The sequence below is a fragment of the Diadema antillarum genome, unplaced genomic scaffold, assembly GCF_040938485.1.
Source record: "Diadema antillarum isolate AM-2024a unplaced genomic scaffold, OU_Dant_1.0 seq00000367_RagTag, whole genome shotgun sequence".
Classification (NCBI taxonomy): domain Eukaryota; kingdom Metazoa; phylum Echinodermata; class Echinoidea; order Diadematoida; family Diadematidae; genus Diadema; species Diadema antillarum.
The window spans coordinates 1,255,594-1,277,102 of record NW_027271368.1 but is presented as its reverse complement, the minus strand read 5'-3'; the positions used below and the strand labels follow the sequence as shown (position 1 = coordinate 1,277,102).

The 21,509-nt window shown below is 38.1% G+C and overlaps 2 protein-coding genes across 2 annotated transcripts; both read right to left on the bottom strand.

The window, feature by feature from the left end:
* Window positions 1–4,948: 4,948 nt before the first annotated feature.
* LOC139731231 (carbonyl reductase [NADPH] 1-like) lies at window positions 4,949–13,431 on the bottom strand. The gene is made up of 6 exons (XM_071642118.1): window positions 13,316–13,431; window positions 11,134–11,400; window positions 7,402–7,511; window positions 6,505–6,630; window positions 5,526–5,670; window positions 4,949–5,264 (listed from the first exon to the last, which is right to left on the bottom strand). The coding sequence occupies exons 1-6, from the start codon at window positions 13,334–13,336 to the stop codon at window positions 5,058–5,060; spliced, it is 876 nt and encodes a 291-aa protein (XP_071498219.1). The 5' UTR covers window positions 13,337–13,431; the 3' UTR covers window positions 4,949–5,057.
* A 3,385-nt stretch (window positions 13,432–16,816) lies between these two features.
* LOC139731259 (uncharacterized) lies at window positions 16,817–18,031 on the bottom strand. The gene has a single exon (XM_071642145.1). The coding sequence runs from the start codon at window positions 18,029–18,031 to the stop codon at window positions 16,817–16,819; it is 1,215 nt and encodes a 404-aa protein (XP_071498246.1).
* Between the last annotated feature and the right edge of the window lie 3,478 nt (window positions 18,032–21,509).

The window sequence follows — 21,509 nt, the reverse complement described above, 5'->3', positions numbered from 1 at the left end:
GTATAGATAAACTGTATAGCGCATATCGGCTGCGTAAAACAATCTCTGCTTTTGATGTAGTGGAAAGTCAGGTTACTGGCTTGACTTTTCCGCAAGTCAGAAAGGCCTAAAAGCTATCCAGATATATTCTTCACATTGAGAGTCCAAACCATCTGATTATCCCCTTTCGAAAAAGAGAAAAATTCAAAGCTGTAAATTCACCGATACTTTCAGATTTAGCTGATTTCCCATTAACGAGACGATACCAGAACATTCGCATTCTACCATCACCATAGTGACAGTTCTGTTTATCTTTGTCTATAGTTTGTAGTAGGTTCACCGTAAATCATAGATTTACAGATTGTAGTTCTTCTGTTCAAACAAAGAAATTTTTTTTTAAACAAAAGAATTAAAAAGGAAAAAACGGGGTGCGTGCGCCCCCCCCCCCCCCCCCCCCCCCCCCCCATTTACGGAATTTCTGAATCCACTGGTCTAGACTGCCGCAGTATTCTGGAAAATGGACGCGTTGAAGGGGTGCAGTAATATGGGGTAGACCGGCCGAGTTTATCTGTAAATAATTATAGCCAAAATAGGTCCAGGGGAGGAAGAGTATCAGACCGCTGCCTGAATCTTAATTTTAGAAGATATTATAATTTGTGTCTAGGCTCATTATATATATATATATATATATATATATATATATATATATATATATATATATATATATATATATATATATGTATATATATATATATATATATATATATATATATATATATATATATATGTATATATTATATATATATATATATAATATATATATACTTGGTGATTCTATCCTTCTATGAAGAGTGCTCGATATCCTCAAAGGAAGAGCTTTAGACAGAAGTATTGGAACAAGTTCACTCGGTTGACAGCAATCATCAGTCAATGATTAAATACATCCCAGGTGGCATGAAACTCCGAGTAGCAATAAAATACGGATGAACCTGCTGTCAACCGAGTGAACTTGTTCCAACACTTCTGTCTAATATATATATATATATATATATATATATATATATATATATATATATATATATATATATATAATATACATATATATATATATATATATATATATATGCAACATTTCAGTCTTTATTTCATTACCCTAACTTCTCTGATGACAGGGTTGTTTGTGGTGGCCATATAGATGCAACCACGATAATTTTTACACCATTTTGCATACGTAGAAGGTTTTTTTGTGTTTCTTTTGGAGAAATTTCTACCATTCTGTTCATCAAGTATTATACTGCAAACATTGAAAGTCAACTTGAAAATACACTCGAGTTGTGTGAAATCTCCAGCAAAGAAGTTGGGTAACGGGAACGGTTTAAGATCGCAGGAAAAACGCTTAGAATTCTCGCAGAGAACTCTCTGTCGGACTGGGCATGTTAGGACCTTTGTATTCAGAACAATAGAAACCACCACCTGTTATGGGATAATCACAGTATTCTGATCATGACAAACTTGCCTCCCAATCATCTAGAACATTCTACTATGCCTGTATACTGCACTTCCGTGATAAATAATACGGTTATCACAAAATTCCGATTAAAACAAAAAATTCACGCCCTAAGATTATACATGTACCTTAAATGTTTCTTGTTTGGTTGTAACGACATTTCGATATAATGTAGGCTCTCATATACATTAGTGCAAACAATTTTCAGGTAAGTGTATTTTATTAGACTTTCTTTGAAATTAGTGAAATTTCTCTATTTTAGGAGATACATGTACAAGGAAACAAAGAATATATAAATTTGTTTGTTTTTTTACAGCCGATGAATTCAACGATTCAGCAAAAATGAAAATTTCACTAGTAAAGTGTTACATCCATGTTTCAATTCGTGCTGGAAGCTATCACCGTTTATGGTCAAGGTTTTTACATTGCTGCATCTTGGCCTATTTCATACAATGCTCATGCTATATTCCACATAGAGTCAAGAATTGAAGATCATTATGATTATGACATAAACATTGAGTATGAATATGAATAGGCCTATGTGAAATGTTGATAATATCTTCAATTCAATCTGTTCATGGAATAGGCCTATTGCTCCATTGTTGCAGAAATACTGTACATAACTCTGGTCGTTTTTTGATCTTCATCATTTCCAGTACAATATACAAACGTAGTACTCATTATTTTCTTTCTCATGTTTTCTCTCCCAATCTTCCTTTCTGACTAGTGCATCTCCTTTTCATGACACGTCTCATTTATCAACCAACCAAAAGAAGAAAAAAAAATAATCATGTAGGCAAAAATTTCTTTGTTAGACATTTAATCACAGGATACATTTCCATTGCATGATCATTGAGTCAATTTCATGGACATTTGACTTTCAACAGTTTTTAACTGCTCAGTAACATTCACACTGATAAAGAAGACTTTGTAGCATGACATGTATACCTCGTATTCCATAATTACTTTAATATTACTGCCTGATAAGATCGTATATGCAGTACATAGATGTATGTATGCCATCTTAGCCATCAAAGCATAAAATGCATAATGCAATGGGGCTTGACAAGCATTCTCTTCTGTACGGGAATGCAAAGGTTTGGAACATTAACTGCATCTAGAATGTGTCAATTTATAAGGGCTGTATTCACTTTAATGGCATTATATACCATTTGCAGATGAAACAAAACCCCAGCTTTAGTGCTTCAAAATAATTCTAAAATGTGAGTTAGGGATAGAAAAAACCAATGTAAAAAATGTTAATCAGTATAATCAAATTTAAGTATTGTTAAGTATACAAAATGTGAATACATGTAGTTTATTAATGAATTTTTCCACGATAAACAATCTACAGTTATGGTCTATTGAGAAAAATAGTCATAAATCACATTACTTCAGGCTTGATTGCAAAACTTTTATATGGTAGGATGTTTGTGATATATCTGACCTACACATATGCATCGAAGATGATACACAACTCGAACATTTTGTAAATTACAGCTTCCAATGGTAAACAATACCTTTAACACCCCTGTCTCAAAAACGTCAGAATACCAACGCAGGACTTACAAAATTTAGGACATTTTACACTATGTGCACTGTTCCAGAAAATCCTGAATCAAACAAAAGTCAAGAAATACAACAGTATACAGTGCACTCCCGTTATAACGAAATGCTCGGGACCGGCAGTTTTCTTTCGTTATAACGAAATTTCGTTATAACCAAACAAATACAATATATAACAAAAACAAGGAACCATGTATATATATCATATTATGTTTGCTGAATACTCATCATACACTGGAAAGCTATGTGAACTGTGATGGGATAACTGTATCACAATAATAAACGCAAGTTCCCCTCAGAAACTGTGCGTGACACAAGGAGCGAACACACAGTGGTGTGAAGCGTTCACCCATGCAGAGACGCTATAAATGCTTGTTCCGCTACGTATTTTCGAAAGCAATTCGCATTTCGTTATAACGGAGCACATTTCTTTTGTTTTTCTTTGTCTGTGGCGCTCGGAAAAGACTTCGTTATAACGGAAATTTCGCTATAACCGTGTTCGTTATAAGCGAATTTTGTACCATAGACTTTAATGGTGATAATTTTGGGACCAGAAGATTTACTTCGTTATAACGAAATTTCGTTATAACCGTGTTCGTTGTAACGGGAGTGCACTGTATAGCACTGAACATGAGTGTCACTGTTCTTGAAGACCTACACTCAGAACATGGACTCACTGACTGTCAAAGGACTTAAGGATTGTATCACCAATGATGAACTGATCGATACATGACAATCTTTGCATTAAAGCAAACCATAGCCATTTCAAAACACAGAAAAAGTGGATAAATTGTGACAAAGTGTAGTCATACAGTAACATTCACATGGGTTCTGTCTCATCAACTACTCTTCGGATTGCTGTTGCTTGTACCAAGAATAATGCATAGGTTGAATTCTTTCATGGATATAATACAGGTAAAAAAAAGAACAAAAATACACAGACAAACATACACAATATTTGGCTAGAAAGCCCTCATACAATAAGCAGAGATATTTCAAAGGTTGACATCACGAAGGATTTCTACAATGTACTTTACTATTGATGTGAATTCAATCAGGTATGAGGCAGCAGCCACCCTTTTGCTTGGAATGAGGAATCTGCACACACTCTCTGATTCCCACTGAAAACATCATAGGCCATGCAGTTCTACAAGTACGTTGCATGTTTTTCATGCCCAGGTCTGTGGTGCCTTGCTTTCTTGATGATGTAATATCTGACATCAATGGACCTTAATTTTCCATTGCCATCAATCACAATTGCATGCACTGTGATCTCACTTGAATTTGCCTCTGGCCCTTGACCCCTGACCCCAGAGAAATTTAGTAGTTCAAAATGCATACTGACATGCTCTATCATAGCACACACCAGTACATAACTAAGGTCCGAGTTTCATGTGTAATTTTATTTAATCTCAAAAACCTTAGGACAACTTTCTTTCAATCTTAACATCTATTGATATTAAAAGAAAGAAAATGCTCCAAACCAACTGCTTTTTGATCATAGGTGATTATCACAAAATGTAACCACGTTTATTTCATTCTAAAAGGGGAAAGGGAATGGAGAGGGAAATGTATCAAAACTTCATCTCAACCTGTTTCTGACAATTCATCATATCCACTGAACAATCAACCAAGGGTAATGTCCTGTAATTTAACACTTTTGAACTTCTATCAAATAACTTCTTTGAATGTGAGATTTTATCTTAAACCTCGATCCTAACCTTTTATAACAAACCGATTGACCGAAGACCTAAATATAAAGCTCTGAACGAGTCTTTGAATATAAAAATCTGAAGTCAAAACGTTACAAGGCCCCTCAAGAAACAACAGAAAGACAATGAGACTGACATTATACATACGTACGTAAGGATTTTTACACACAAATACATACAAACACATTATACAGTAGAGACGAAAACATTAAACCTGACAAAAGCACACTGGCAGCTAAGCCTCTGCTGAGTGGAAAAAAAGATGTGTGGATTTTGAGGTAGGGGAGGGGGAATCAGAATGAGATTGGGCGAATATCGTTGTTCCAGAAGTCCTTGACTGTCTTCTTGGAGATCAAGATGCCTTGGAGGTCCTTGGTTCCAGGAGGAAGGAGGGCTAGGTAGACGGGATTGACGGCTCCTTCGTCCGTGGGAATCCGATTGGCGGCCATGGCAGACTTGTGATGGGCCGTCATATTAGACATGACATAGCCAGGACAGCACTGCAGAGAGGCAAGAAGTGGAGCCAGATGTTGTTAGATTTGGACAAATGGAGAATTTCAGTGTAGCATTGGCAACAACTCTAATTCCTTATTCCATTTATGTGGTAATCTTCATCACAATCATCAATAATACCATCACCATTATCTGACTTCTAATAATCTTACCATTACCACCATTACCATTATCAAAACATCTGCTTGAAACAATGTTATGACCCCTTGAGTATAAGTAAACCTTTGTATTTTGATGTTAAAACTCACGCAGTTGAGGAGAACATCCTCCTTGGTGGTATCCTTAGCAACGGCCTGGCCTTGGATGCGGGTGAGAGCAACGACACCCAGCTTGCTGACTCCATAGGCCCAGTCAGGCCATCCTTGGTCCACGTGGTTCCCTGTTCCTGTCGCTCTGCACAGTCCACACGATGGATTTTAAGAAACATCAAGGAAAAGAGAATGTGAAGCAGGAATGGGGAGAGGTATTCATGCATGTTTCTCTTGAAGCATTAGATGAAAAAGATTGTAGCTACGTTCCATGACATTTGCTTTCTCGACAATTGCTCCCATGAAATCAACTTTACGCTAAGCCAAGCATAAATTCTAACCAAAAATATAACCCTCAACCTAATCCTAATCCTCACAAAGGACTAACCCTAAAATCCTATCATATCACTAACCCTAATCCCTTGGAGCAAATACGACCCAAGCAATTGGTGCAGGAGGATATGTCATTTCACCAGGAAAAAAAAAAGAAGGAAAGATGCCAGTGTGACATGACGGTAAGCACATCTAGCTGGTACAACTCATTCCCTCTGCTGTGATATCAACAAAGTCAGAGCACTTCAGAAGGAAAGCAGACGTGTGCATAGGGGTGGACAGATCAGTGGAGCACAGCAGACCGGTTCGTAGTTCTACTTTGCACATGTGCATGCCTGTGTGTTTGTGTTATCAACATGATCATGAAGGCAACACAGAAGCACTCACATACAGGTCCCTTGACCCTGACAATTTTTTTGATACCAATTATTCTTTAAGAAGCACATTTCCAAATCTTGTCAATAAAAATCTCGTCTTATACAGATCTGTTAATCATGATCTTCACTTTCAAGGTTTGGCATCGTGCACAGAATGTATAAAAGATGTCAAAAGAGTGTTTCTGATGAATCAAATACATATCAAAATACAATAACAAAAATAGAATTGACACATTATACTATTCAGAAAACAGCTGTCAGAACCATACTTCACAAATTCTTCCATGAGGTCAATGACCCCTTGCTCCGTCGACACTTCCTTGAACTTCTTTTGCAGGTCTTCATTGCAGCGATAGTAGGACATCGGTGCCACCATGCTGGCTACTTGGACAATCCTGATACAAATATGGGAGACAAGGATAAGGTTAGACTCTGCTGGACTTCATTGCAACACATCCTGCACTTGTCAGGGCTAAGGAAAGAATGCTGCACAAATGCCACATAATGTCATTTCAAATCAATCTTTACGCTCGGATGATAAAAAAAAAAATTGTGACTGGTATTCTATGTGAAGTATCTTTCTGCCAGGCTGCACAATTGCTATATTGCTAAATACCCACTCTAATCTGTTATGAGTACATTGCTTTGGGGGAATTATGACAACTGTTAGACAAAATGTTCAAGAGTTTGTTCTTTATCTCTTTGTGTCACCCCTTAATGAAAGGAACACGATACACTACTTATGCAATTCTGATCAACTGACCATCCATTTCATGTGACTAGAGTGTAATTCTTCTCGGAATAGTTAATAATTCATAAGCTTGCAAACTTAAATATTTCAGTGATAATGGTTACAGTTGGTGACAGTAAATACCCTTCACTCTTGTACTGGAAAAAAAAAAGTCATATCATTACTGTATCACATAGCAGTTGTCACTGCTAAAACTACAAATATTACACATGTACTGTAATGTCAGATTGGCATGCCAAATATCAAAGCAAAAGACAAAGTATTCTGGTGACAATACTATGTGATTCTTCCCCTCGTGAGTGATCCCCCCCCCCCCCCCACACACACACACATCGAGCACATAGACTCTGAAATCAATGTGCGTTTCAATGACTGATAGGTCACAGTAGATTTATTAATTGTAGAGACACATTACCTTCCACCATTCCGGATTAGAGGGAGAAACAAGTTTGTCATGTGGAGAACTCCATAGAAGTTGATGTCAATGGTTCCCCTGGCCTGTTCAGACATTGGAGTATCGTTTCCCTGGGAAACAGAAGATGGCACGATGCATTACAGAAACACAAATCAGAAGCTCACTGCCTGATTCATTTGAATTCAGTTTCTATAAGAGCTTTCTTCCTTCAGAGGTGTATACACCTTGAGGGATTCTAAAACAAACTAGAAATGTCGCTACAGCGACTGGTTATACCCCCGCCAAACAACATTTCATAAGCTTTGGTCAAAAAACTGAGGAAGTAGTTAAATCCGCAAGATCTTTCCTTGATCTTCTGCCGTTAACCCTAAAAAGGCCGGGGGGGGGGGGGGGGGGGGGTTGAATCAACCCCCCCCCCCCCCCTCGACATTTTTCATGACTACTCCACCGCGCGAAATTTTTTGACCGCGCCGTCCGCTGACTTTTTACTTTCAAGTCTCGCGCATCTTTTGACACCATTTTTGCGAAAATCTTGCATACCGTTACGACGCTGCATAACGTTTTATACATGCCTGTCAGACCGATAATGGCTCAAAAACGTGATTTTGTGTGTAAAGTCTATGCAAATTGAGTTTTCTCTTCTTATTCATAAAGATATGATTATTTTCACTTTTATAGGCTGAAACTAATCAATTTTAGCATAATTATGCTTGATATAGGTTCTGTCATAAATTTTGCGGAAAAAAAATGATAAAACCAAAGGTCGAAAAAACATGGAAATACATAAGAAATTCATAAAACAATAAAATACATAAGAAATTGATTTTGATACCAAATTTTTTTTTCAAGTACATTGTTAGGAATGCTACAAAGAATGTTTTCACCAAAAATTAGGATTCTAGGAGCTTTAATTTCTGATTTAGAGCAAAATGTATGATTTTATGCATATATTAGCATAATTAATTATTATGACGAAAATTTCCATTTCTTTTTGTATAGCTTCGTAGATTACGCCACAGGTAATGCATGTGCCAAATATCATGGCGATTTTGCGATCGACGGCCGAGATCTCAGGGGGGGTTGAATCAACCCCTCCCCGGCCACAGAACACCCAAAAAAGCCCGGCCTGGTTAGGGTTAATATGCCGTTACCATGGCAACGTACTTTCGGGTACTGTCGAAAAATGCGTCTTGCACATCTACAACCAAAGGCACACATCTGTACCAAATTTCATGGAAATTGGGCAAAAACTGAGGAAGTAGTTTGCAACACAAAATTTTCCATCATTTTGGCTCATAATATGGGAGCTGTTACCATGGCAACATACTTTTTGTCACTGTCAAGAAATGTGTCATGCTGACCTATATCCTAAGACAAACATTCAATATGAATTCCATGAGAATTGGAAGAACACTGATGAAGCAGTTTTGCCATGAAGCATTTTGCCCTATATTTTACCAATAACATGCCGTTACCATGGCAACGCACTTTTTGCCACTGCGGAAATATGTGTCTTGCACATTAACATATTCAGATGAACATCTGTACCTAATTTCATAAAAATTGATCAAAAACTGTGGGAGGAGTTCGCGACGCAAGATTTGTACCCATTTTTGCCCATAATATGCCGTTACCATGGCAACGTACTTTTGGGTACTGTCAAAAAATACGTCTTGCACATCTACAACCCAAGGCACACATCTATGCCAAGTTTTATGGGAATCGGTTGAAAACTGAGGAAGTAGTTCGCGACGCAAGATTTGCAACGGACCGACCGCCCGACCGACCGCCCGACCGACCGCCCGACCGACCGCCCGACCGCCCGACCGCCCGACCGACCGCCCGACCGACCGTCCGCTGATTCCTATACACCCCCTTCAAACTTCGTTTGGCGGGGGTATAAAGATGGGTATTTCCAAATTGTTATCGGCAGAGTATCTCCTTGTTGATTTTGAGGATCTAATGCCTGAATATCAGCTGTGAATATTTTTGTTATTTTAAACCAGTGAAATCTAAATCTTTCCATAGAGCAGAGCTCTATTGGGCAAGCAATCAAGAAATCTGGGTAAAAATTCTAAATACTGAGACATACAATGTACCAAAGGCGTACATGAAAAATATTTTATTGAACAAAAGACTTGAATGAAAAATTGAATTGTAAGTGGATGTCCAGAAACATATTTTGGCTGAACAGATTAAAACTGAATGTCTTTCAAAGCATTAACAACCATCATTTTTTTTTCAGCTACATTACAAATGCATTTTGTATTTTATTTCTTGTTACCACAACAGATTTAAAGCAGAGCTAGAGACAGATAATGGCAATATTCAACCTTAAATTTGACTGTGGAAGAAAACATAGAGTTCACACCATTCCCTTTTCTGTGTGTGACAACAACTCAGATATCATTACATTTTATTGAAGTGTTCTACACTTATACAGATGTTGCAACATGAAAAATGCTACAATGCCTATACCAGGGCTCACCAGAAATGAACTGATGTCATCAAATTTCAAAAAAAAAGTTCTCTTTTGGAGACCCAATCAAGCAAGTGAGTTTCAAAACAGATTTTCATATGCTTTTATTTCAGGCCATCACTCTTTTGGGCAACCAAAATATCAGATTTAGAGGTACAGTGCACTCCCGTTATAACGAAATGCTCTAGACCAGCCGTTTTCTTTCGTTATAACGAAATTTCGTTATAACCGAACAAATACAATATATAACCGAACAAATACAATATATAACGAAAACAAGGAAACCACGTATATATATCATATTTTGTTTGCTGAATACTCATTATACACCGGAAAGCTATGTGAAATGTGATGGAATAACTGTATCACAATAGTAAATGCAAGTTCCCCTCAGAAACTGTGCGTGACACAAAGAGCGAACACACAGTGGTGTGAAGCGTTCACCCATGCAGAGACGCTATAAATGCTTGTTCCGCTACGTATTTTCGAAAGCAATTCGCATTTCGTTATAGCGGAGCACATTTCTTTTGTTTTTCTTTGTCTGTGGCGCTCGGAAAAGACTTCGTTATAACGGAAATTTCGCTATAACCGTGTTCGTTATAAGCGAATTTTTTACCATAGACTTTAATGGTGATAATTTTGGGACCAGAAGAGTTACTTCGTTATAACGAAATTTCGTTATAACCGTGTTCGTTATAACGGGAGTGCACTGTATACTGTAAAACACAATATTTTCGCAGAACATTTTTGGGAATTTGGGGCCAACAGCCTTTTTGGCGGCATGACATTTTTTCGAGTTGCCTTAACATTCAATGCATATAGTGTAGGAAAGAACTTTCAGGTGCGTTTTAATTTCGTGAATCCTGGCTCTCATGAAATGCGCAAAATTAACATGCACAGGAACATTCCTCCTTTAACAGTAAGTGGCCACTATGGGCCACGGGGGGGGGGGGGGGGGGGGGGGGGGCCTATACATGTAAATCACAGACTGAAGAGTCAAGGTGCCAATAATACCGGTTTTTAACAGTATTTATGTGTTGTTGGTTTTTTTTCCTTTGGAATAAATTTAATCTAAAATCTAGGATATTTCATTGATTATACCTGTCTACACATTACAAGTCTGATATCTAACAGTAAATGAACTATCCTGTTCATAACACTTTTGTCCTTGCTCAATGAGGGTTGAAATTCTCATGTCTTCAACACTCTTAGAGCAAGGAATATTCGATCAAAGTGACTGAGACCAGTCATACCTTGTAGGCAATGCCTGCATTATTGATCAAGATGTCCAGTCCTCCGTGCTCTGCTTTGATAAAGTCTCGCATCGCCTCCATGCTCGCCATCTTGCCCACATCCAGCAGGTGGAAACGAGGGTGGAGTCCCTCTTTCTCCAGGGTGTCTATGGCTTCCCGGCCCCGCCCTTCATTCCTGGCGGTGAGGTAGACGATGCCATTCTCACCAAAATGTTTGCAGAGAGAACGGACTATAGACAGGCCGATCCCTGTGTTGCTGCCGGTAACCTAACAACAAATCCAAAGAAAAAAGCAATCACAACAATGCAACTCATCTTTAAAAGAACACTTTAGCTTGGTCTATTCTACTGTCTAATCCAGCCCAGCCAACATCCCGTGATCTGCGTCTGTTTCAACACTATCAAAACTTTGATATTCTCCTTGGGTATTATGCCATGTCTGTCAATAATACACACAACTTGCATGTGGCTTTTATTTTCACGATGTTCATTTCATAGCTAGTAAAGGAAACAGAAATATACAGGAGTGCATTATTCTTTTTGAAGTATGTAATGCAGTCATTTGTTTCAGCTGGGGTTTTTTTTCATACTTTTTTACAGCTGAATCAAAGAATTTGTACAGAATGTTGGCATTGGTTCTCCCTATCAAAGCAAATGGAATCCATTTGCAGTGCAGAGAATAAAGTATTGTTTGCTCACCGAGAATAACTCTTAGCAGTAAGACAATTCTAACACATTAAGGGTTTTTCTTCAGTTGCATTACACAGACAAACTCCCAGCACCACCATAAATCACCTATCTGAGTGAGCTTTATTTTCTTTCAGTGATTAGAGAGACTGAGGGGATTAGTCATGCAGTAGAGATTATACCTTGAAAAGGCTGTAGGTAGGTATTGTTTTGACGTAGAATGACATTTGGCAAAGCAAACCTACATGTGCTGACGCATGGTTATCTAATACATTCTGTAAAACTAAAATCAGATGAACAGAAACAGAAAACATCCAATTGCAATCAGATATTAAACAAAGAAACAAGATTTGTTTGTAGTTTCATGTTTTCATGATCAGTGATATTGGGAACAGTAAACCTACTAAAATACTGCTTGAAGGGATGGCACAGTTTCAGTTGAGATAGGGCTTCAGGTTTCGTGTTGATGATGACTTTTTGAGATAATGAGAAACCTCTCATGAAATATGAAAGAACATATAATTCTAGAGTAATTCATTGTTTATTTGGTTAAAATTGGTTTTAAAATGGCTAAGATATCTATCAAAAACAAAGTAATCCTAATAAAAAGTGGGACCCACCTTATATCAAGATTGCTTAGTCTTAATTTGTTTTTGGATATCTCAGCCATTTGTAAAACAATTTTCATTTATATACACAAACTTTGAATTCCTCTTAGAAATGTATGATCTTTAATATTTTTAACTTGCAAAACTGTTTGTCAGTGGATAAACTTGAATTCCTCTTAGAATTGTATGCTCTTAACATTTCTTAAATCAAAGCACTTGGTTTCTAAGTATCTCGCAAAAAGTTAGAAGCTGACACCTCACCTCAACCAATAGGCCTAACGTTAGAAGAACAGTTTACTGTCTTTAGGCCTATGTACCATCCCTTCAACCATTGCACGGAGTACAAAGCAGCAGAGGTGACAACTCTATTCAACTTAGGTTCAACAAACTTTGCTATTCAATGTGCATGACTGGCATGATGACTGGGCAGTTTTTACAAACAATGGGAAGGGAGTGCTAGGCTTAAGCTCTGTCGCCTGGTACTGTACCTCACCCTGCCTGGTCAGACTGTTCACATGAGCAATATCAAAAAATGATGGCTAGGCTATTCCATGGAGCAAAACTTCCCTTCTTGAGTGGAGCTGCAAACTGCGGTTAACAGTTGCTGCAGCTCCACGTTGTACCACCGTACCGGGATGTGAGCGCGATCCCACCAGGGAGGCGAGTCTCACCTCCCTGATCCCACCCACCAATTCCTCTCTACCCTGGTCCCTGGATTTATGTACCAATAGCAGTTAGTCGTACCTGAGTTACGTACAGAACGGGTAGGTCCAAGCGCGTGAGGTTAAATTTTGATTATGATCTATGTTCGACGAAGTCGTTCTCAACGAACCATAACTACTCTTCCCTACTTCACATATCTCCGAAGACGAAAATCGTTATACTTACCAACACCACTTTTTGCGACATCTTTGAGCACTGTTCTGACAGCTGGCTGTCTAGACGAATGTACGATTATTGACCACTGTACTCGATCCACCTACCTATGTAGTGAGCCTCTTATACTACACATTGTATAGTCTTAGTTTTACGTAAGTGCAGCCTTTATCTATGGCACCAGCAGGTGGCGCAAGACCGTATTGGCATTGAGCAAAGAGGTTTGGTATCGAGTAGTCATAACAGACGACTACTAGTAAAAGCAAATATTGTATACTGTGCAGACCCGTTCGTTAGAAAAGCACAAACGTGGATTGGATTGGGTGAAAGCAGCAATATACAGGGTCCACTTTTTGCATAATACAAAGGAATAATTAAGGTGTCAATTGTGTGTGTTTTTTTATGAGATGGATTTGCATTCAATCGTAAAATTGGGATTGATTTGAATCAATCAAAAGTTTTTATAAGACGGGGCCAAGAATAGCCTATAACCACTGGATCACAAGGTCGTCATGAAGTGAAGTAGCCCTAAACTTACAATATTATTAATAACTTTTGAACCCTGTTCCATTTTCATCAAACTTTCTCTGATGTGTTATCTGCTAATATTGCTGCTTTCACGCTATCCGCATTTATATTTAGGCTTTTTTCCTTAAATACATCTCCTAGATAGTATAATGACCACAATATTTTTATTCATCAATGAATGTCATGAAGGTCAATCTAGGTAGAAATGGCCCCGTGATAAGTTTTATAAAGATCTCACATTTCTCCGTGACCACTGGACCGGATTGCATGGGATGTTCTGCAAGATGTTGGAGACAAGTTATAGTTTGATACTCTGAAACAAATAATTCAGATTGTTTCACAATATTGAAAGTTATCAATGCCGAAAGCGCGATTATATTTCTTTAAGGTCATAATTATGGCAGTGCGCTGCACACAGAATATACGAACATCTACACACCACATAGACCCCTACATGACTGTGCTGAACGTAGGCACTAAGGATACCCTATCCTACGTATATTAAAATGCGTGGTCATTCTCGTCGATTTTCATGACAAGTCTAAATTGGTCTGTCGACAGCCTATTGATGCCTGCAAATAGATTGGTAAATATTACCACTTGATTTTATTACTTTCGATTGAAAGATGTATTTCGAAGAGAGGACGCTTTAATAGAATAGAGTGGTGGGCGTGGCAAACTAATGCACTGTTACGCAGACAGTGCTGCTGGTGGACAAGGCCAGGGTAAGCCTATAACAAACTCCTTAGGCAACCTATATACGGCATGCATGGTAATTGATTCATTACTTTATTTTCCACTCTGGAAATTCTTTGTACATTGGATATCACAACAAAATAAACATTAAATACATCACAGGTACACCACAGGCATATCACAAAAAGTCGAATGAAACTAACTCATATCAACATACAGCAACATAATACACCAACATAATACATAACCCGACTACAACTAAAGGGTTTGTTTGCAAAAACCGATAAGTCCATTTTTTAAGATTTTGAAGTATGGTCTCTTTAATAAAGTACAAAGTAATACCTTTTAAATGATATATTGGTCACTACATATAAAGCTACATTTCTGAAGTTATGGTCAAAAGAAGCAAAAATTTCCTTATTCTTTTTATTTTTCTTGACCTTTAATCGCAAATATCTCCATTTGGCAAATATGGACTTATCGGTTTTTGCGAACAAACTCTTCATTACTATACAAAAACTATATCACTTTTATACGATTATTCAGCTCATACATTCATTAATATCCTTTCTGCATTCTTACTTTATACATCAAACAATATCTCACCTATCCAAATTTAGTATCTTCCAATACATAGTTTTCATTGACCTCATAACATTTAACCTTATCTAACTTCACCAAATACCAAAACTTATCAAACATCTTTTAATTAAACACCATATCTCAATACAATTTCATAATAATAGTAATAATAATTGTGGTTACCATGGCAACGCTTTCTCTGACTATTATAACACAAAAAACATATCTTACACATCTACACCTCAATATCATCATGTACACCAAACTTAAGTTCAATTACTCCCAAATTGTAGAAGTAATTAATTCCACAAGATTTTCCCATAAAATAATAATAACTACACCTATAAATCATTATACATGCCAAATTTGAAATAAATTGTTTAGATACTGTGGAAGTATGATTCACTCCACATGGGAAATTTTGGTTATCATAACAACGCTTTCTCCGATAAACTCAAAAAACATATCTTACACATCTACACCTCAATGTCATCATGCACCCAAAGTTTCATCAAAATTGCTTCAAAATTGTAAGAGGAGTTCGCGACGCAAGATTTGCAACGGACCGCCCGACCGCCCGACCGCCCGACCAACCACACGCTGATTCCAATCATAAATAAAACAAAAGCTAATTATAAAAACTTATTTGATTACTCTGGCATTATATGTGTAATAACCGGACATCAAAACGCGCGAAGCCTATCATCGACAAATTAAATTATAATAATTTTTATTATGTATTTTAATTATCTCTGACGTCAGCAACATTGGAAAAAAAAAAAACTTTTGTCGCAAGTCCTTGCGTGCGTGAGAGCGCGAATCCTTGATCACAACCAAAAAGTGCGCCATCTAGGTCCCACACAATACAGGGGCTGTGGAACGCTAAGATTCTTTGAAGGGGAGTGGGAGGGTAGGGGGGAATTGATCCGTGCCCAAACCCGGTGGACGGTGCTACTATCATACATAACAGTCGAAGTCCCTACACTTTGAACCATTCTGCGGCCCCTGGGCTCGAGACTGTAGGCCTGTACATTGTATAACGACCGCCATCTCACAAGCACATTTGGACTAGTACTAAGCAATGCTAATTTAAGTACAGGGCAAGACCTTCAAGATCACAAAAGTGTAGCTGCCCATGCGATAAATTACCAGTTGACAAACGGGACGTAGTTGGAAACGGTCAGATATTTATTCTCAACGGTCGTACCCGTGAAACTCTTTGGTGAACATTATATCACATAATATAAGCAGCTTGTTTATGGTTCGTTGACTTTTATTCCTTTTCCTTTAAAGATTTCGTTGCTGAATGTACCTTCGATGTTTTCTGTAGTAGCTATACAGACGTGAAACTGATCTGAGCGTATAAAATCATTCTACTATTTGGTTACCATTACAAGATCAAAGGGAAGCGCCTGCGCGCATACAATAATCAAAGCATACCGCCTAGCGTATTCTAGGGCAATACGCGCATCTAACAATACCGCCAGGGAGAGTAACTGTTGCCATGGCAGCAACCTGGGGACTGCTGCCACACTCCCACCCAAAATCATCTATGATTTTATTTCACATTAATCACTTTATTATACATTTAATTTTGTGTAAACAAAGGTTTGATACCAAACCAATAGCGAAGTATATCACAATAATAATCAATATGCCACAGCAAAGTACTGTGAAAACCTTCAAAAAATATAACATAGTCAGTAACTATTCTGAGCTTTTGATGAGAACGATCAGTTTGTGAACAGGTCGTTCGATTACACTTCTTTTGTGGAGTGGTTTGCCTTGCTCGTCTAGATCTGGAGTTGCCATGAGGAGAGTCGCTCTTCGAACCAAACCATCATCACTGGAGATGGTCTCAATGACCTTGGCAATTCTCCAGTCCGTTCTGCAGAGACTCTCGTTTTGCAAGATGACAATGTCGTTTGCTTCAATGTTTGGCTGTGGCTGTGACGAAGTCTTTCTTGCTTGTAGGGTGTGAAGATACTCTTTCTTCCAGCGTGCCCAAAAGAGGTTGACTAAGTATTGGACACGCCTCCACCTCTTTCGGAGATAGAGATCTTCTTTCACGAATTGTCCTGGAGGGGGTAATACGAGACCTGATTTCATTGTCAGGACATGATTGGGAGTCAATGGGAGTGGACCATCTGGACACTCCAGATCTTCGACGGTCAGAGGTCTACTGTTGATGATTGCCATCGCTTCATACAGGAACGTTCGCAGAGAAGAAGTTGAGAGTAGAGTGCCCGACGGATCAAGTATACCATTCAGGACGTTCCTGACATTCCTGATTTGCCGCTCCCAGACTCCTCCCATGTGGCTCGAAGCCGGCGGGTTCATCCTGAACTCACAGTTGATCTTCAGTAACTGGGTAGCTATTTGATTTTCATCCAGTTCAGAAAGGCCCTTGTTTAGTTCGTGCTTTGCACCCATGAAATTTGATCCTTGGTCACAACGAATGAGGCGAACGTTTCCTCGGATTGCAATGAAACATCTCAAACTATTGAGGAATCCGTCAGTAGACATGTCATCTAGCACTTCTATGTGTACAGCCCTCATTGACATGCAGGTAAGAATGAGTCCATATCGCTTCAACTCCTTTCTCCCTTCCTTGATGGTGAAGGGACCAAAACAGTCGAGTCCACAGTATGTGAAAGGAGGTGAAGGTTCTACTCTGTCTTGTGGTAGATTGGCTTTCATCTGTCCTCTTGGCTTGCCTCGGAATCTGATGCAGTGAACACACTTGCTGATAAGAGAAGAGACAATGCGTCTGCAACCAGTGATCCAATAACCACCAGAGCGAATAGCATTGATGGTTAGATTCCTTCCTTGATGTGCCGTTCTTCGATGGTAGTGTAAGGCGACAAGTTTAGAGAGGTGGCTATCCTTTGGTAGGATGACAGGATGTTTTTCACCATACATCATTTCTGCCTTCTTCAACCGACCTCCCACCCGTAGCAGATCGTGGTCATCTAGGAACGGGTCAAGCTGTCTCAGTGAGTTGGACTTCGAAGTGGCTAGGGAATCTGATTTGTCGAGTTGCTTTCTTTCTTCACGAAAGGCTTCCTTCTGGATTGCGCAGATGAGATTCCTCTCTGCTACTTGTTTGGCTTCGACTTTGTCAATGCTCAGACCCCTTTTCCTGTAAGAGCACTTTCCCAGGTCGAAATTCCCATAGAAACCAGTAGAGCTAAAACCAGTAGAATTCTACTGGTTTGTACGGGTTCAGTGGAGACCGATTTTCTACTGGTTTCAATATGGAAAGTGAAATAAAACCAGTAGAAAACCAGTAGGAAATTTGTACTGGAACCAGTAGCAGACCAGTAAGAATTCTTATTGGAACCAGTAGAAACCAGTAGAAATGCTTGATTTAAACCAGTAGAATCCACTGAAGACCAATGAAAACTCTCAATGAAACCAGTAGAAATCTCAACAAAACCAGTAGAAATCTTAACAAAACCAGTAGAAAACCAGTAGAAACCAGCAGGATTTTTTTACTGGAACCAGTAGAAATCTCAACAAAACCAGTAGAAATCTCAACAAAACCAGTAGAAATCTCAACAAAACCAGTAGAAATCTCAACAAAACCAGTAGAAATCTTAACAAAACCAGTAGAAAACCAGTAGAAACCAGCAGGATTTTTTTACTGGAACCAGTAGAAATCTCAACAAAACCAGTAGAAATCTCAACAAAACCAGTAGAAACCAGCATGATTTCTTACTGGAACCAGTAGAAATCTCAACAAAACCAGTAGAAATCTTAACAAAACCAGTAGAAATCTTAACAAAACCAGTAGAAAACCAGTAGAAACCAGCAGGATTTCTTACTGGAACCAGTAGAAACCAGCAGGATTTCTTACTGGAACCAGTAGAAACCAGCAGGATTTCTTACTGGAACCAGTAGAAACCAGCAGGATTTCTTACTGGAACCAGTAGAAACCAGCATGATTTCTTACTGGAACCAGTAGAAACCAGCAGGATTTCTTTCTGGAACCAGTAGAAACCAGCTGAATTTCTTACTGGAACCAGTAGAAACCAGCATGATTTCCTACTGGAACCAGTAGAAACCAGCAGGATTTCTTACTGGAACCAGTAGAAACCAGCAGGATTTCTTCTGGAACCAGTAGAAACCAGCAGGATTTCTTACTGGAACCAGTAGAAACCAGCAGGATTTCTTACTGGAACCAGTAGAAACCAGTAGGAATTTCTACTGGAACCAGAAGAATGCCAGTAGATTCCTTACTGAAACCAGAAGAAACCAACAGAATACCAGTAGATGTTGTACTGGCCCCAGTAGAAACCAGAAGAAATTCCTACTGAACCAGTAACAGCATGTACCAATGCATTTGGAAGAAGAACTTGCACTTCAAGTGACTCCCATTATGACGACATCTTCAGGACCGACAGTTTTCTTTTTGTTACATTAAAATGTTGTTACAGCTCAACAATGCAAGAAAGAACATTGTAAATGTAGTACAGTTGTAAATACAGGTAATTTAAGGACCTGATTTTTTACTTTTTTGATACATTGCAAAAAAGTTTCCATAGAACCATGTCCAATATAATGGATGTGCACTAGTAGTACAAATTCTTCTTCAAATCAGCAAAAAACTAACAAACAAACAAAAAACCTATTTGTAATGGTGCCACCAGACATCAACTAATGTACAGTACTAACCAATTTTCGACTGAATGAGACACACCTGAATGTTCAAAATTAAGAATGCATACATGTACACAACACATGCCACACAAATTCACACTGCATTTGTATGCATACATTAATCAAAACATGAGACTTCTATCACACACTGTAAGTCTGGAGTAAATACAGTCTTAAGTTGAGGAAATTTTATTACAGGTCAATGGATGATAATCATATTACATGAGTACATTACATTTCAAAGTATTCATTATTCAGATTACTTTTTTTTTCACCATGTTGTTTTGCCAAGCCAAAGAATTTTTATTTCAGTTAACAAATTCGTTCAACTGATTATGTGACAGGAATTTTTGTTTTTGAAAGACAAATAAGGCCTCGACAGGTATTTGAAAAAAAAAAACATGTAAATTTGTATTACATCAAAAATACAAGGTTTACATTCCTGTCATTGAGCACTTTCCATATGCCCCATTTGTTTGTTAAAGCGATAACTTAAAGATGATTACCCTAATCATAGAAAATGTTCATCTGAAAGGATGCAAAACTCATACGTACACAAACAAACTTAATAATAAAGATATTAAACTGATGGCATGACAAACAAAACTTCACTTGACAAAACAAAATACAGCATTGGTGGTTGGCAAAGAATAGATATTCATAATTATGTATGTAAAATAAACCATGCTGTCTTGCTGGCATCATCCAGGTACATACATCTACGGTACATACACAGATAACACTAACAGCATCGATCATAGATAGAGTTAAAAAAAGCGGCACCAAAATGGGATTGGATATTGTAGGTAAGAGGCAATGAGTAAAAAAAAAAAGAAGAGGAAAATAAACAAATAAACAAATTCATAGTCACATCTGAATGTAAGTTTACAGAATAGATTTCAATTACCAAAATGCTCACGCATGCTTGGCAGCTCATTTTATGTTAGTTAACAGCCTTTCAAAAACATAAGAGAACCTCATGTCAAGGACCTAAATACCACGATTCACCTTTAATTACCTGTTTGAGTGCATATCACCTTTCTTACTATATTGTAATTATACACAGCCCTGTCCCTTTGCTGCACACAGCATTTGGTTGGGCTAGTTTCTTTCTATAATAGGTCCTTGTTCTGTCAGCTGGAAAGTGGTATGCACAATCTGTGAGGTCTAATGTCTAATAGTAGTCATAGATTTTTCACAATAAGTCAAGAGTCTTCACCTGGGACCTGATAAAATCATTATCATTTGCAAACCGGCAGGTCTGCAAGTTGCAAGGTTACACTAATTTAATTTAAAAAAAAAGAAAGAAAATGCATCAAACTGAACATTACCCATTTGACCATTTAAAATAAAAAAGAAAAAAATACAATGTACACCGTTGCATGATTCAATTACACAACTTTGAGCACAAACAACACAGCATGGACGCGGCAGGTTTTGCACTTCAAGCTCACACCCGTTAGTCTTTTTATCCGATAGCAAGTACAGCTATACTGTGTTATTGTCCAAGTTAGTCCTCACCTAATCCTTTGCCATCAGTACAGCGCAGGAATCTTCCCCTCCTCGACCAGCACAGCAACTCTCTTGTGCAAAATGATAAAATACTGTACATGAACTAAGTATATGCTGACTTTCTTGCAGTTTATACTTGTACCCATCATGAACGTAAAGATACACTGTAGCACAGAAGATCACCCAAGCCCAGTCATCTGGTTCTGACATACATGTATGTACTAAA

Coding starts and splice junctions, on each gene's coding strand:
- LOC139731231 (XM_071642118.1), bottom strand. CDS start 13,336: ATGTCGCAAAAAGTGGTGTTG. Junction 6,631..7,401: donor CTAATCCGGAATGGTGGAAG/GTAATGTGTCTC, acceptor TATTTGTATCAG/GATTGTCCAAGTAGCCAGCA. Junction 5,671..6,504: donor CTCATGGAAGAATTTGTGAA/GTATGGTTCTGA, acceptor TGGACTGTGCAG/AGCGACAGGAACAGGGAACC.
- LOC139731259 (XM_071642145.1), bottom strand. CDS start 18,031: ATGTATGGTGAAAAACATCCTGTCATCCTACCAAAGGATAGCCACCTC.